Genomic DNA, 15,686 nt, shown 5'->3' on the forward strand with positions numbered 1-15,686 from the left:
ATCATAGCGCGCAACTCGCGCTCCCCGCCCCTCGGCCCTGCCCGGATGCAGCGGCGGGAGCCCTGGCGCGGAGAGGCCGCCGGCCCGCTGACCTGGGGCGGGGCATCCGATAAGAAGGCGCCAAAGGAGCCTACCTGCCCCGACACATAGGGGGAGCTGTGGAGCCTGCCGCGTGGCTGATGGCGGCGGTGATTTGGGGAGATGGGGAGCAGAGAGGAGTCGAGGGCTGGCACGTACAGAGAGAGAACGAGAGAGAGAGGCACGTAGTCAGTGGCTCACAGCTAAGAAGGCAGAAGGATGCAGAATCGCAGACCACGGATGATGCCACTTTTCTGGGTTGCCACACAAGATGCGATGTGCCCTTGCTTAGATCGTGGCTTTTGGAAGGGATTTGATATACATGGAGGAAGGGCAGCATTAGGCACTAGTTCACAGGGAGCGTGATGGGGAAAACGGTAGTGGGAGGGCTGTTGCCCCCCCCGCAGTGTTTGGACAAAACATATTAGTTATGTATTTATTCCTTAAAGACTAAAATATTCGCCCAATCAAGTGAAAGAGCCAAAGAACAAAGCAAGATTGAGGACTCAGGAACAATGTAGTACATAGGACAGACTAAGAAGAGAAAGTGATAAGGCACTACCTGTTACCACCTTAATTCCCAGCTAAAGCCACTGCATGTTATCATCAATGAATTACAGCCCATCCTGGATTAAGGACACTTTCTTCTCTCAGATGACAACATCAGGGGTTCATTCACCTGCTCATCTAATGTGACTTATGGCATCACCTGCCAATAACTCTACCTAGGACAAACAGGTCTATGCACATAATTAAGGGGGCACAAATCTGACATCAGGAAGGACACTACCCTGATTTCAGTCTCTTTAGACGCTTGGTACTAACCTAAGTAATCATCCTTGAATAAAAAACTTCAAAGGGAGGTCACTGAATTACAGTTTACCAAGAAGTTAAATTCTATCCCCTCTAGCCTGAATTGAACTATAATCCCACTAAAGGTAAAGGTAAAGGTACCCCTGCCCGAACGGGCCAGTCTTGACAGACTCTGGGGTTTGTGCGCCCATCTCACATCTATTGGCCAGGGGCCAGCGCTGTCCGGAGACACTTCCGGGTCACGTGGCCAGCGTGACAACGCTGCTCTGGCGAGCCAGAGCCGCACACGGAAACGCCGTTTACCTTCCCGCTGGTAAGCGGTACCTATTTATCTACTTGCCCCCGGGGGTGCTTTCGAACTGCTAGGTGGGCAGGCGCTGGGACCGAGCAGCGGGAGCGCACCCCGCCGCGGGGATTCGAACCGCCGACCTTTCGATCGGCAAGCCCTAGGCGCTGAGGCTTTAACCCACAGTGCCACCCGCGTCCCACTACAGGTGCTTTAATCCCACTACAAGTGTTCATTAGTTTACCAGTGCCAATATCTTTGTGTTACCATCAAGACTGATTTATGAACGGTCATTGTAAATAATTTTATGTGCATGTAAGCTTTAACATGCTTATCATTATGTGTATGTATGTGTGTGTATAGGCTCCCTTCCCACTCTGTGATGCCACACTATATAATGTATATATGCATTTAATTTCTCTAAGGCATTATTGCTTATATCCTGCTCACTTGTCTTTCTGGTAAGCTAAAAAAGCCCCAAACATTGCAACCCTTCATCATAGGGAAGTTGCTCCAGCCCTTTGATGATTTTGGTTGTCCTTTTCTGCAACTTTCCCAGCTCTACAGTACCCTTTTTGTGGTGTGGTTGTATCAGAGCTATAGACAGAATTCCAAGGTTGCTGCACAGATCTAAGTCGTACTATAGATTTGCTAAAGATCTCTCCCCCACCCTCCACCCACACACCAAAAAGCCCCGAGGGCAACACTAACGAAACCTAGAATGGCACACTTGAAAAATTATCTCCTCTTACAAGCTATGTTTTTAAAGGCCTGATTAGTAAGGTGGAGCCAAGCCAAGAGCACCTGGTTGCAATCTTCAGCAACAGTTGTCCCTTACATTACACAGGCTTTGGAACCACCTATTTCAAAGCAGCCTTGGTTACCTATTGGAGGCTGAGCTTTTCACGATACCTTAGTTCCATGGAGACAATATCTCTGATGGCCCTATATTGTTTGCCTTTTAATTTTGACATGAACACAGTGATCTTGTACTGGGATGGGAAACCTGTGGCCACCAGTTGTGGTGCTCTAACTCCTGTCCAACATGGCCAATGAACAAGGATGATGAAGTTATAGTCCAGCAACATCTGGAGGACAAAAGGCTCCCCACCTCTGATCTAGTGTCTTGAACGCAGTGACTTTTAAGTGACCCCATTGGCCTAAATCAAGGATAGGAAAGTCCTCCAGTTGTTGCTGGACTAAAACTCCCGCTATCCCCAACCTTTGGTCATGCTGACTTGGGATGATGGGAACTGGCCTCCAGCAACATCCAGAGGGCCATGGGTCCCTATTGTGTTCCAGCCGAAAAAGAGGGACAGGGGTTACAGTTTCTACAATGGCAGCATTTGAAGGAATGACACACAAAAAAGGCCTGGCTCTTTAACAAAACCATTTTCTAGGTTAAAGGCGGTGCTCAAAGGTGCTTTCTATATAAAAAGGAAGCCTGGAGAGGTAGGCTCAGTTATTTTCTTGGAAAAGTGGTGGCCGTAGCACTAATGATGGTGAGTAGTAGTTTTCTTTCTGCTGAGGTCTTTTTCTTCTTTCTCCCTAGGGTATAACCCTGCAACTGTGAGGCTGTTGTGTTCCTGAAATATAGTTCTACCTCCAAAGCTCCTTGTTTAGCTTTCAGGGACCTTATTGCTCTTGAAGGGTAGGAAAAGCTAGGCTGGATGTAGCCAAGTGTTTGTTCTGTATGTTGAACATCTTGTCTGATGCAAGTTCTGCAGTTCTGTGTATGATTATGTCAGCAAGGGTATATTGAATTCAATGAACCTGACTTCTCTGAGCAAGTGTGCACAGTACTGAGCTTTATGCTGGGATGTGTTCCAGAGTGTCTATTCCCAGTAGAGTGACCACTTTACTTTGGTATTGTGGTGAGTCCCTGCTATAAAACTTGTAGGAGGCCCAGCCATGGCTTGCAGGGCTGCTTCGTCCAGGGCTCCTGTACCTTTAGCAATAGTCTGAGATGCTCTTCCCATAATGCATTGCATGTTGGGGGGGGGAAGGGAGTGTCTCCTACAGAATTTCTGCTTGTCATGCAGCTATTAAAGGTACACAGTCCCTGCCAGAAAAAAAAGGTGGGGAGTTGCCAATCCTTGGTCTGCCATGTATTGATCTTGGTGACTCTAGTCCCTGGAGAGCCTAAATGTGTCTGCTTACGTATGCAATTTTCACACGGTTGCTCGAGGGCACTGCAAGTATGGCCAAGACTGGCCTGGCTTTAATGCACTTGGCTGTGAAAAAGCTAGGCAATAATTTGCCTAGTTCTCTTAAGGACCCAAAAGCTTTTTTTGGTTGCTCTACTTGGCTTGGCAAGGTCTTCCTCCTTCAAGTTCTTCTTCTAAATGTAATGCTGTATAGCATTCTTTCTTTGCCCTGAGAGAGGGCTGTGTGAAACCAATGTGGACAGGAAGCTTTGGAGCTGGCAGGGGTGCCCATTTCACCATCACTGCCATCTAGAGTGCGGTAAAGGGCAGAAAATAACATCAGCAGCACTTGATCTCTCTGATCCCGTTTATCAGGCAGCAAACAAGTGCCCTTTTGAATGCTCTGTCCTGTACCCTAGAGCAGGCTGGAGGAGGAGGAGGCAGCTGGTGGCCTGTCCTTTTGTGTGTAGGATTTTGATCCCTTTGCCCCAGGTACTGTCAACTATTTCCTGGGCCCCAGGGAAGCTGGCTATGTTCCTCCTTGAAGCCAGAATAAAGCTGGGAGCAGCTCCTCTTTCTCCTGTGAAGCGTTTTTTTCCTGAAAGCTGTGTAAGAATACACTCACTTTCTGAATTCTTGGCAAAACACAGACAATATATGTAACACGAATTTCCTCTATAGAAGCGTGTTTCAGATGAAAATAATAATAATTTCCCAGATTTTATTGCTGTCCTGGGAGAGATCAAGAGCTCAAACAAAACACATAGCTGCCCCAACCTATCTGGCTTTGCTGTTTGTCCAGCCAGTTGTAGCCTGTACAGGGGACCCCATGCCTGGGGGTGAATGTGTACAAGGAGCTTGTAGTGCCTGTTGTAATGAATTGTCCACTTTTCCAAACGTCAGGCAAGTCCTCAGGAGGAGCAGTGGATGCGCAAGGCCAAGAGAGAAGAGGGGGCTGTGGAATGCTTCAGCAAGCACCCCCTGCAGAACAGGTAAGTACATCGGGCCAGTGGCCCGTCTGGTCCAGCATCTTGCTCTTACGGTGGTCAACCAGATGCCTGTAGGAAGCCTGCAAGCTGGGCATGAGCACCACAGCACTCGACCTTCCTGCGATTCCCAGCAGTTGGTAATCAGAGGCAGAATGCTAGCAGAACGCCAAAATGCTTGAATCTCCCAGATCTCCCCTCCAGTGCAATGATGTTAATGCTCACTTTCTCCCTGCTTGTTGATGGCTGCTAACCAAAAAGATCCTGGCAAGGTGCATCCAAATGTGGCCAAGGGAGCTGTGCTATGATACAGCAGATACTCATTGCCAAGAAATCCTTGCTATTTTTGGTTTCAAGGAACACTTCCGATGCTACTGTGTGCTTCCATAAATCACTGTTAAACATGAAAAATCATTTACTTTCACCCTGTTCTTGCTTCCTCCTTTTCAAAGGAGGGAGGAGTGGGGAATGCTCTTGAAGAGTCCTCCTGGATCAGATGAAAGGCCCATCTAGCTCAGAATCTTGTTTCCCACACTAGTTAACTAAGATGCCTATAGAGAAGCCCATAAGTTGAGCATGGAGGCAACAGCATCCTCCTTCTGTTGTTGCCTAGCACATGATTTTCAGGGGGCACATACAGCTTCTGATACTGGAGGTAATGTGTAGCCATCATGAGTGGTCACCATCAATCACCTTATTGTCCATGGATCTGCCTAATCCCCTTTTAAAGCTGTCCAAGTTGGTAGCCATCACATCTTATGGCAGCAAATCCTATGTATTTGCTGTTATTCCATTGTTCTGTCCTGAATTTCCTACCATTCATCTCTTGAAACCACTCCTATTTTATATTCCCTTGCCCCTTCACTGGGAGAAGGAGAGAGAACCTGCATCTGTGTCTCTGGAGAAGTTCAAGAAAATATTCGTTTTACTAATTTATATACTGCTGTTCATACAAAAAAAAATAAAAATCAGAATGGTTTACAAAACCACATTGTTTATCAGCACAACCCACACCCCACCTTAAGGTTGCCTTTTTACAGTGGGTCTAATCAAATGTGAAATGAGAAGAGTGTGACACAGCACCTTCTACTCCAAACAGGCAGCATTCAAGCACAACACATGTGGCAAGATGTGCTGGGTGCTTTGTGTGTACATAGAGCCTCACGCAGGGGAGTGTTGATGTTCATAGCTAGTGGCTTAATTTTGCTTTCCATTCATCTCCATAGGTGGGCCCTTTGGTTCTTCAAAAATGACAAGAGTAAGACCTGGCAGGATAACTTGCGGCTTATCACCAAATTTGACACCGTGGAAGACTTCTGGGCGTGAGTGCATTCCAGTCCTTCCTCTGACAGCTAGAAACCTTGGAACAGCCTTGCTAGAAGAAGGAAGGCCATTGTGGGATTGAACCAACAGTGGGGAATATTGTGGCCCTCTGGATGTTGCTGGACTCCTCACTTGCATCAGACCCAGCTGGCATGGTCAGGGATGATGGGAGCAGGGTTCTCCAGTCCATTCACTTTTGAAAACCATGTACTTGTATCTGCAGGCTACACAAGTCCTAAGCAGCACTTGAAAGTTAAAAGTAGTTGAGAGAGATGTGTGCTACAGGGAGCTCCGAATGAACCATAGTTTCCTGTGGTATTTGCCTGGATTTAGTGGAAACTTCTCTCAAGGCAGTTTCCAGGGTGGGCCACCTGCTTTGGGACTATTCATGCAAGATACCTTGCATCAACATCAGGAGCCGTAGGTTCTTTACACAAGTCCACCCATTCTGCTCTCCTGACATATCTGTCTTCTCTCCTTGAGACTGCAGGCTGTACAGCAACATCCAACTGGCCAGCAAGTTGACATCAGGCTGCGACTATTCCCTTTTCAAGGTAAGTCCTGCTGGTTATTCCTGGTCTGTTCCTGGTCTGTTCACGCTGCGTGCCTCCTATAGGGAGGCGAAACAGGCTCTCAAGTGGTAGTCTTGGGGTCTCTTGTTGTATGGGCTTTCCCACACACCATAGGGCTACACGTGGCTTGCTGTGGATCTAAGTGCATTGTGATGGACTAAGAAAGCCTTGCAACTTCATGTAGGGGGATGTGTGTGTGTGTGTGTGTGTGTGTGTGTGTGTGTGTGTGTAAGAGCTGTATATACTGAGATCCTGCATTTCCTCTAGGATGGCATTGAACCGATGTGGGAAGATAACAGGAATAAGCGTGGTGGGCGTTGGCTTATCACATTGTCCAAGCAGCAGCGGCATGCAGAGCTTGACCGTTTCTGGCTGGAGACTGTAAGTAGGCAGAACGCTGTGTGGGTGCTTCTCCTTTATGAAATGTGGAATTTGCCCTGCTTTCTGGCCGTGTTTCTGGGCTGGGCATCAGTGGCGGAGCTTCATGCACCAGCACCGGGTGCGGAGAGCAGGCGGGGGCGGGGCTGGCGCTTGTCCTGGGGGCGTGGTGTGCCTCCTGCAGGGGTGTGCAGCCTGTGGGGGCGGGGCGCCCAGCGTGGGCGGCAGCAACGATGGCACCCTGGGGATCGTGCTGCTGGGGGTGGTGCACTCCTCCCCCCACTCCTCTTCCTCCGCCAGTGCTGGGCATACAGTACTTCCCATTCTCTCTCGGGCAGGTGGAAGCTGCTCCCCAAAGTGACCCTTCTCAGCCCAAGGTCTTTGCCCGCCTGCTGCTCTCCAGGTGTTTTGGACTACCAACTCCCATCACCAGTTCTGCTGGCTGGGGCTGATGGGATTGGTAGCAGTGTTAGAAACTGAGATATGAAATCTAGGAGCTAAACCTAGGTTATGGGCACAACAACTGAATATCTAGGCACATTTTTTGTTTAATAACAAGAATACAAAGCTGAAAATGAATGAACTGCAGCTAAAATATTATGTCATTTTTCACATGGTCTTAGCCCTTCCCCTGTCCACCCCTCTAATATTCTTAAGAGGGTCTCTTCTCCAGTCTGCAGAGAGCAGCTGGAGGTGGGGAGGCAGAAAAAGGTCTTCCTTTTCTTCCATTCTTCAGTTTTAATCTGAAATCTTAGGCACAGTACTATGGCCAGAGGTCAGAAACTGCTTGCGCTAATGAAATTCCCTGTCGCAAAATGCGCCTAGAACAATGGGAGTTTTGAACACTGATTGGTAGTCCAAAGCATATGGAGAATGTCAGATTGGTGAAGGCTGGCTTACTGTGTTCAGGCAACCACATGGCGGCATGAGATGAAGGGGAAGAGGAAAGGATGCTTGGCGTTTATCTACTCAGATGGACTTTCCTATCTACACAACACACACACACACACACTCATCCCCAATCCCTCTGATGCCTGCTGGATTTCTGAGCTGAGCCAGCTATTCTGATCTTCCCCGAATAGTGTAGCTCTTTTGTTTGGGCAGGAAAACAGCTTAAAGACCCTTATGAGGCAAGAAATATTCCCCACTGTATTTAACCATGGTACATCAAGCAGTAGCTTGCATCTGGTTCCCTGTTTGCTTCATAGGTTTTCCTTTTCTGTGTAGCTGCTGTGCCTGATTGGAGAGATGTTTGATGACTACAGCGAAGATGTCTGTGGGGCCGTCATCAACATCCGTGCTAAGGGGGACAAGATCGCAATCTGGACCCAGGAGGCAGAGAACCGGGATGGCGTAACACATATCGGGTAGCTGACAGACAGTTCCCTTTGTTGAGATGTGTGTGTGAAATGCTGAGCAACACACAGGAGGGCTAATGCCAACCACCTTATGTAAGGCAGAGCGTGTTTGTATAATTAAACACCAACAGGATTACTAAAGAGTGTGTGTGTGTGTGTGTGTGTGTGTGTGTGTGTGTTATAAGAGTTTGAAGCCTTTATGCATGAAGAATGCCAGCTATACCATGCAATGAGTTTGTAGGTGTCTATAGCAGCCTAGGGAAAGGACTCTTTGGTGGAAATGGATGATATGTGCATACACACTACAGAAGAGAGATGAGCTAAGATAGGTAGCTGTCTTGAGCACAACTTAATTATTAATTTTTTCTCTTTCAGGCGTGTTTACAAGGAACGCCTGGGCCTGTCTTCCAAAGTGGTGATTGGTTATCAGGCTCATGCAGACACTGCCACCAAGAGTGGCTCCCTCATGAAGAACAAGTTTGTGGTGTGAAGCCACTACAATAGGCCCTTGAAGTTGGCAGGATCTCTGGGGAAGCAGGATGGATGAGTATATCATGGCATAATACTCCCATGGATTTTGTTGGCTCTCAACATTATTAAAGAATTGAGGCTAAACAGGTTGTATTCTTTTAGTCCTGAGTTGGAACTTTGGAGGAAACCACCCACTCTTGAGAGTCAATATCCATCTTCTAAGTTTTGTTTCCCTTCCTCTGCACTGAGAGGATTTGCCTGGAACTGAACTTCGTTACTAAGTGTGCCATTTGCACACAAGTCTGCTGTTCTTACATGCACCCCTGACACATGATTGGGATCTTTTTTGACACTGAGATAGAGGCATGTCTGAAAACCTGAAGATTTTTAGAGCCAAAAAATACCAATCACGAATTCTCTCCCCCCCACCCCCAGTAGTTGGAGCCTTCCTAGCTTTTCAGGTTTCTGAATAAAACAAATGGATTTCTTGGATCACCCAGGTTTTGATGGAAGGAAGGCTGACTTCTGCTGCCCCCATAAGGAGAAACGTAGAAAGAGTGGCCTACCCATGCTCAGTTATTTCATATGAGCAACTATGCATTTGCTAAATGCAGGAAGACTCAGAGTCAGTTCTAGTATAAATACTTGTATTGCGGTAGTTTTTAGGTGGGTATAGTCCGCAGCATGGGCACAGCCAGGATTTTTGTGGAGGGGGCAGGACCAACGTGATTGGTCAGTTAAGTATTTCTATTGTTTTACTGCCCCCTGCCCCCCCTCACTATGCCCATGTAGAAGCTGGTCTGTTAAGGCAGATGCAGCACTGCCCCTCCAGCCTCAGTCTGCCCTTAGCGAGTCACTTCCCTGCTTGCTTCCTTACAAACCAGTCTAGGGGGTAGCAGTGCATGCCAATTCCTTCCTCCTCATACTCAACTCAGCAGGAAGGAGATGGGGGCAAAATTAGCTGACTGTCTGTCATTGACTCTGGTTCCACCTGCTGTTGCTTTCCCCTCCTGACCCAATGGGCAACAACCACCACTGATCTTGATGGAGTCTAATCTGCTGCTGCCAGACTTCAGCCACCAGTCCTTTAGACCTCCCTGCAGCCTGGTGCTAACAGGCTGGCCTCTGCTGCAAGCAGGAGCTGCTGAATTAAAAGGATTGCAGGGCCTGCTTCCTGTTCTGAAGCAGCTTGTATGACTCTTAAGGAGGTAGCAGAGCTGACTTGAAAGTCAATGAGGTTGCTTCCTGGGATTAGCCTCTGTAATAAGAGATGATATCAGGCTTGCTCTTGCAACTCAGAGCTGCGGCTACCACAGCACTATCCCATTCATGGCAACTGACAAAGTGAGCAGCAGGATGTCTGGTCATAACAACTACGGTAGCTCTGGATGGTTCTCTTCGGTGAAAATACCAAGAGCCCAAGTACTTCAACAAAACTATGATGCCTTTGTGTGTTTGATGAGGGGCACTGGGTACCTGTGATATAGGAGGCCCCTTGTTGGGTGTTGTTACTGAGCAATGAGTGTCAATGCAAGAGCAGCTTTATCTTCTGCAGAGGCAGTCTTTGTTAATCCTCTGAATATAGAGGTGTGTGAGTAAGGACAGTGGAGGCTGGTGCATTTGGGTGAATGGGTCAATGTCCCACCAACCTTTATCTAACTCCTTTTCCTTATTCTTATTTGCAGTCAGTGCATAGAGGGCCACTCTGTGTGTTACAAAGCTATTATTGCACAATAGGCATCATAGCAAGTTATAAAATATACTTTAACTGAGTGCTTTTGCCTTAATTGTTGGCCACCCAAATTCTGTATGAATTATCAATTAAAAAACACCACCACACATGATCCATAGGCAGCAGGAGTTTGTTGGGTTTATTAGGTTGGATCTAGGCAGGCATGCTTTGAGTGGATCTACTGAAACCAGTGGAAGTTGAGTTAGTAATTATTTGTGTCCTGTTGACTTCAATGGGTTTACTCAGAGAATGACTAAGCCTGAATCCAACCCATAAAAAAATACAAGAAGTTGCTTAAAAGGTTCAGTGATGGCTCCAGGTGCATTCTTCCTCATAAAAAGGAATGTCTCTAAGATGCATCTACAAACAAATCATGTTTTTGCTTCAAAATTACTGCTTTGCTCATGCACAAATTTAATTGAGTAAAACCTACACAACCAATCAACTAATGCTTCTCTAAGTTGGCCCATGCTAAGGTTGACAACAACTGAATGTTATCACAGTACATAAAGAAATTGGGAGAGGCAGCAAAAGCATGTATTATGGGCAACTTCAGTTACCAGCAGGCTTAAATGTCAATTCAGGTCATGACATGGATACAATTTCTAGATTCAAAAGGAGATTGTGCTTTGTCACAGTTAATTATAGAAGCAGCAAAAGGAGACGGAATTTGATTCAGCTAACAATGGATTCCTGCATGTCAACTCAGAAATAAGCCCCATTTGGTTCAATGGGTCTTACTCTCTCAGGTAAGTGTGGTAGGATTTGCACATTGTGGCGGGCAAAACATGGTACACAAGATTTGTGCTAACGCACACAAAGAGAGAGAGAAATAAAAGCTGTGCTGTGTTTCTGAAAACAGAGCACACTTATATTTAGTGTTGTGAGAGAATTTATCCAATAAGAGGATTATGTAATAAGAGATGAAATGATACAGTTAGTGTCACATTCTTTAGGCAGCAAAGCAACAGCATAATAGAGCCTGAACACTTAGGCTAATCAAATAGAAATCTGCCAACAGGCAAGCTAAGTAGAATTTGGAAGACCAAATTGGTGGTAATAAAGTAACAAAATAAAAACCCTTTCAGTTAAGGAGGAAGAAGCTGGCCAGAGCTGTTAGATGACAAACATGTAAAAGGGAGTGCTCAAAACAGAAAGATTGGAATAGCAGCCCCTGGTTTTTAGCTTCAGCTAGGGAACTGGGTCTGTATACAGTATTTGCATCTTATCCTTTTTCTGCTGACCCCTCTCCTTCTTCAAAGACAAGGGTGTAACTTGCTGGATTTTGAAACAGGACATTGTAATATGACTGTATGTTCTTTAAGGACAGCTGCGGAAAGAGCACAGAGTTCTTCAAATAACTAACCAAAAGAAGAAAATCAAAACCAAGGGAATCACTAAACAGGAGGGGGTTGGTTTTGACGGCCAAGACAAAAACTCTAAATGAGGCGCTTCTGAACCGGAGGCCTTGAGCTTCTCAAGCAGCCTTGCAATTTGCCATGGGAAAATGTGTGAGTGCAAATGGTAGCAGCTTCCATACCAGAACGCTTTGTGTTTAGGACAGAGCCTGGTCTTGGAGATTCTGTATGTTTGGCTTTCTCATCTGTTCCCTAGTATATTTTTTTTTAAAAGTCAGCACATCTTTAACACTGCAGGCAATGGAACAGCTACGCACACATTCAGACCCTGTGCCTCAGTTGTGAGTTAAATGCAAGGTTCAACAATGTCTGTTAAAACATAAATGGAGGTAGCTTTGTTTCATGTCAAAGTGCCAGGTGTTATTCAATGACAGAAGAGAAGTATCTGGGTGAGTCCAGCTGTGAAGTTCTGAGGCTGGGCTTCTACTCCCAGTCCTTTTTTAAGAGAAGCAAATGTAAATAAAAAATAAACTTAACCTAGGATGTGGATACAGAGAAGTACTTAAAACGACTACTATCTCAGATAGTGTCTGGCCACATTGGTAAATGTGCAATGGATATGTGTCCCAGGGGAAAGCCTTATGCCTCTGCTCCCCCATTACAAAATTATGCATTTTTGCATGCTTGAAAAATCCTGTCACTGGAACAGAAGTGCTAACTAGACTAAGGGTGAATTTCATGCAACAAGTCGCTAACATTTATTAAGATTGATTGCATATTTTATTATCTAGACAGGAGAATGCTGAGTGATTCCAGCAGAACTTCAGTAGCTTTCACTTTATCATCAACCTGAGCCTTGATCAGTCCATGCAAAAGGTTGACTTTTTGGACACTGCAGTGTAATTTCCTAGTAGACATATAAGCACCACCTTATATTGATCACGCTACATACCTACATGCTTTCAGCTCTCACCCAGAGCAAAATCCACTATACAGTATACAGTCAAGGCCTATGATACAATTGTATCTGTTCAGATGCAACAAGATTCTAGTTTTTAAATCAGGTGTCTCTCTAACTATGATCCCCACCCAATGAAGAGGTAAATCAGAACAACAAGGGCAGACATAGGAATAACTTAATATAAAACCCAGAAGAGAAAATGCCAGGACACCAGTTCTTATCTCTGACAGTTCTTAGCTGAAACCACTCAAATGTATAATTGATGATCTGCAGCCCATTCTAGAAAATGACACTCCTCTCACAGGCCTGAGGTGGGAAGCCTGTACTTGCTTATATGCAGTGTTAGAAACTAAGATATGAAAGCTAGGAGCTAAATGGCACCTTAAACCTAGGTTATGGGTGCAACAACAGGATGTCTAGACGCACTTTTTAAAATAACAATAATACAAAGCTGAAAATGAATGAACTGTTGCTAAAATATTATGTTCATTTTTCACATGGTCTAGTCCTTCCCCTGCCTACCCCCTAGTAGTCTTATGAAGGTCTCATCCATTCTTAAGAGAGTACTGGAAGTGAGGATGTAGAAAAGGGTCCTATTTCCTTCCATTCTGCAGTTTAATCTGAAATCTTAGGCTCAGTACTGTGCCCAGAGCTCAGGAACTCCTCATGCTAATGAAATTCCCTGTCACAAAATGCACCGAGAACAATGGGAATTTCGAACACTGTTTATATACAGTCCCCTGCAGAGGAGCCAAGTCTTAGGGGCTGTGGGGGCTTCAGCCCCCACAATAAAATATTTGAGGGGACCAGGCCCCCACAAAGTTGATGGACATTTACATTCAAATGGTGTGTGCACACTGCATCATGTGATTGATTATGCAGGGCGGGGCTTACCTAAGCCTCCACAATATTTTATTCAAGTTGGCACCCCGGTCCCCTGATTTAAAAGAGCTACTTGCCAGCAACAACAGGCTATGTGACATATGAACACAGGGACCAACTCTTGTAGCAGACCCAGATGCTAATTCTGTCCCCATGTGTTTACTCTGGCAACACCATTACAGCAGGTAATAATGTAATCGGGGGGTTATTTACCTGTTCCTGTTCTTATGTTACAATTGCCATTGCCAGCAATGTTCTTCTGCATTCTACAGAGGGCAAGCAGGTCCGTCTCTGTGCAAAAGAACAGATGGGAAGAAATCTAACATCACAAATGTCAACATTTAAAAAATAAATAAATGGTGGACCAACATTTCAGCATTCCAGGACACTCTCTGTAAGTGACTCTTAGAATGGCCATCCTGGAGCAAAGAAACTTCAAAAGGAGAATGAAACATGAAGCTGCTAAAACGCAATACAGCAAGTTGTTCAGTGCTATCACTTGTGGACTGAACCGAGACAAAGGATTCTTAACACAATTTTTGTGCTAATTGGCTTACCAATGCGACAATGCATGTGTTATCAACAACACATAGAATCATAGAATCATAGAGTTGGAAGAGACCACAAGGGCCATCGAGTCCAACCCCCTGCCAAGCAGGAAACACCATCAGAGCACTCCTGACATATGGTTGTCAAGCCTCTGCTTAAAGACCTCCAAAGGAGGAGACTCCACCACACTCCTTGGCAGCAAATTCCACTGTCAAACAGCTCTTACTGTCAGGAAGTTCTTCCTAATGTTTAGGTGGAATCTTCTTTCTTGTAGTTTGGATCCATTGCTCCGTGTCCGCTTCTCTGGAGCAGCAGAAAACAACCTTTCTCCCTCCTCTATGTGACATCCTTTTATATATTTGAACATGGCTATCATATCACCCCTTAACCTCCTCTTCTCCAGGCTAAACATGCCCAGCTCCCTTAGCCGTTCCTCATAAGGCATCGTTTCCAGGCCTTTGACCATTTTGGTTGCCCTCCTCTGGACACGTTCCAGTTTGTCAGTGTCCTTCTTGAATTGTGGTGCCCAGAACTGGACACAGTACTCCAGGTGAGGTCTGACCAGAGCAGAATACAGTGGCACTATTACTTCCCTTGATCTAGATGCTATACTCCTATTGATGCAGCCCAGAATTGCATTGGCTTTTTTAGCTGCCGCGTCACACTGTTGGCTCATGTCAAGTTTGTGGTCAACCAAGACTCCTAGATCCTTTTCACATGTACTGCTCTCAAGCCAGGTGTCCCCCATCTTGTATTTGTGCCTCTCATTTTTTTGGCCCAAGTGCAATACTTTACATTTCTCCCTGTTAAAATTCATCTTGTTTGTTTTTGCCCAGTTCTCTAATCTGTCAAGGTCATTTAGAAGTGTGATCCTGTCCTCTGGGGTGTTAGCCACCCCTCCCAGTTTGGTGTCATCTGCAAATTTAATCAGGATGCCCTTGAGTCCATCATCCAAGTCGTTGATAAAGATGTTGAATAAGACCGGGCCCAAGACAGAACCCTGTGGCACCCCACTAGTCACTCTTCTGGTCACACAATTGTGACCAGAAGGTAAATAAGAAGAAAAAGGAAATAGGTTATGTGGAAAGGGGAGCTGCTGAAAAGGAACATACCAACCACTGACAACACAGCGCTGCACTGCGCCTGCCACCTTGGTTTGGACAATTTTGAAGTTGATAGTACAGTGGATTTAAAATGTGGTTTGTTTGTTTTTTTGCATTTTCTGGTTGGTGAAAGAACAACTTTACTGAACCAAGTGAGCAGAATGCCACTTGGACGAGGAAGATGTCATATAAAGGTAAAGGTACCCCTGACCATTAGGTTCAGTCATGGACAACTCTGGGGCTGCGGCACTCATCTCGCTCTATAGGCCGAGGGAGCTGGTGTTTGTCCGCAGACAGTTTTTCCAGGTCATGTGGCCAGCATGGCAAACCAGAGCAGCGCACGGAAATGCCGTTTACCTTCCCGCCAGAGCAGTACCTATTTAACTACTTGCACTTGACGTGCTTTTGAACTGCTAGGTTGGCAGGAGCAGGGACCGAGCAACGGGAGCTCACCCCGTCGTGAGGATTCGAACCACTGACCTTCCAATCGGCAAGCCACCCGTGTCTCACTTAGATGTCATGTAGATGTCATATAGATGACACTAAATCAGCTGACATACACATAGATTCGAAGCTACATTAAAGGCTTTAATTTAAAGCCAGGGGTGGGCAAGCCTGTATTCTTACCTCATGTGCTGCAGCAGTGTCGAGCGTCCTTTTACAGTAAATGGCGCATAGTATCTAAGGCC

The 15,686-nt window shown here is 45.9% G+C and overlaps 2 protein-coding genes across 3 annotated transcripts in view; one reads left to right on the forward strand and one right to left on the reverse strand.

Moving 5' to 3' along the window:
• The window catches only part of SNCB (synuclein beta), a 46,214-nt gene extending 32,600 nt beyond the window's left edge, over nucleotides 1–13,614 (reverse strand). Inside the window, exon 1 of the mRNA XM_082213593.1 lies at nucleotides 13,559–13,614. Within this exon, the coding sequence (XP_082069719.1) occupies nucleotides 13,559–13,610 (52 nt within the window). The 5' untranslated portion in view covers nucleotides 13,611–13,614. The remainder of the gene's footprint in view (nucleotides 1–13,558) is intronic.
• Nucleotides 120–8,569, forward strand: EIF4E1B (eukaryotic translation initiation factor 4E family member 1B). 2 transcript variants are annotated; one of them, XM_082213592.1, is made up of 8 exons: nucleotides 120–1,016; nucleotides 1,386–2,679; nucleotides 4,228–4,316; nucleotides 5,537–5,632; nucleotides 6,124–6,187; nucleotides 6,473–6,586; nucleotides 7,811–7,950; nucleotides 8,317–8,569. In XM_082213592.1, the coding sequence occupies exons 2-8, from the start codon at nucleotides 2,674–2,676 to the stop codon at nucleotides 8,429–8,431; spliced, it is 624 nt and encodes a 207-aa protein (XP_082069718.1). In that variant the 5' UTR covers nucleotides 120–1,016; nucleotides 1,386–2,673; the 3' UTR covers nucleotides 8,432–8,569. The 2 variants fall into 2 exon arrangements, with proteins under 2 accessions (XP_082069718.1, XP_082069717.1); XM_082213591.1 differs by lacking the exons at nucleotides 120–1,016; nucleotides 1,386–2,679; nucleotides 4,228–4,316 and having other exon boundaries at nucleotides 5,274–5,632.
• Nucleotides 13,615–15,686: the final 2,072 nt, after the last annotated feature.

This window comes from Podarcis vaucheri (assembly GCF_965113315.1).
Source record: "Podarcis vaucheri genome assembly, chromosome: 2".
Classification (NCBI taxonomy): domain Eukaryota; kingdom Metazoa; phylum Chordata; class Lepidosauria; order Squamata; family Lacertidae; genus Podarcis; species Podarcis vaucheri.

What these genes read in the sequence shown, in the direction of transcription:
- EIF4E1B (XM_082213591.1), top strand. Translation starts at nt 5,430, where the DNA reads ATGTGGCAAGATGTGCTGGGTGCTTTGTGTGTACATAGAGCCTCACGC. An exon ending in GCGACTATTCCCTTTTCAAG is followed by an intron (nt 6,188 to 6,472) that starts GTAAGTCCTGCT and finishes CATTTCCTCTAG; the next exon opens with GATGGCATTGAACCGATGTG. An exon ending in GATGGCGTAACACATATCGG is followed by an intron (nt 7,951 to 8,316) that starts GTAGCTGACAGA and finishes TTTCTCTTTCAG; the next exon opens with GCGTGTTTACAAGGAACGCC.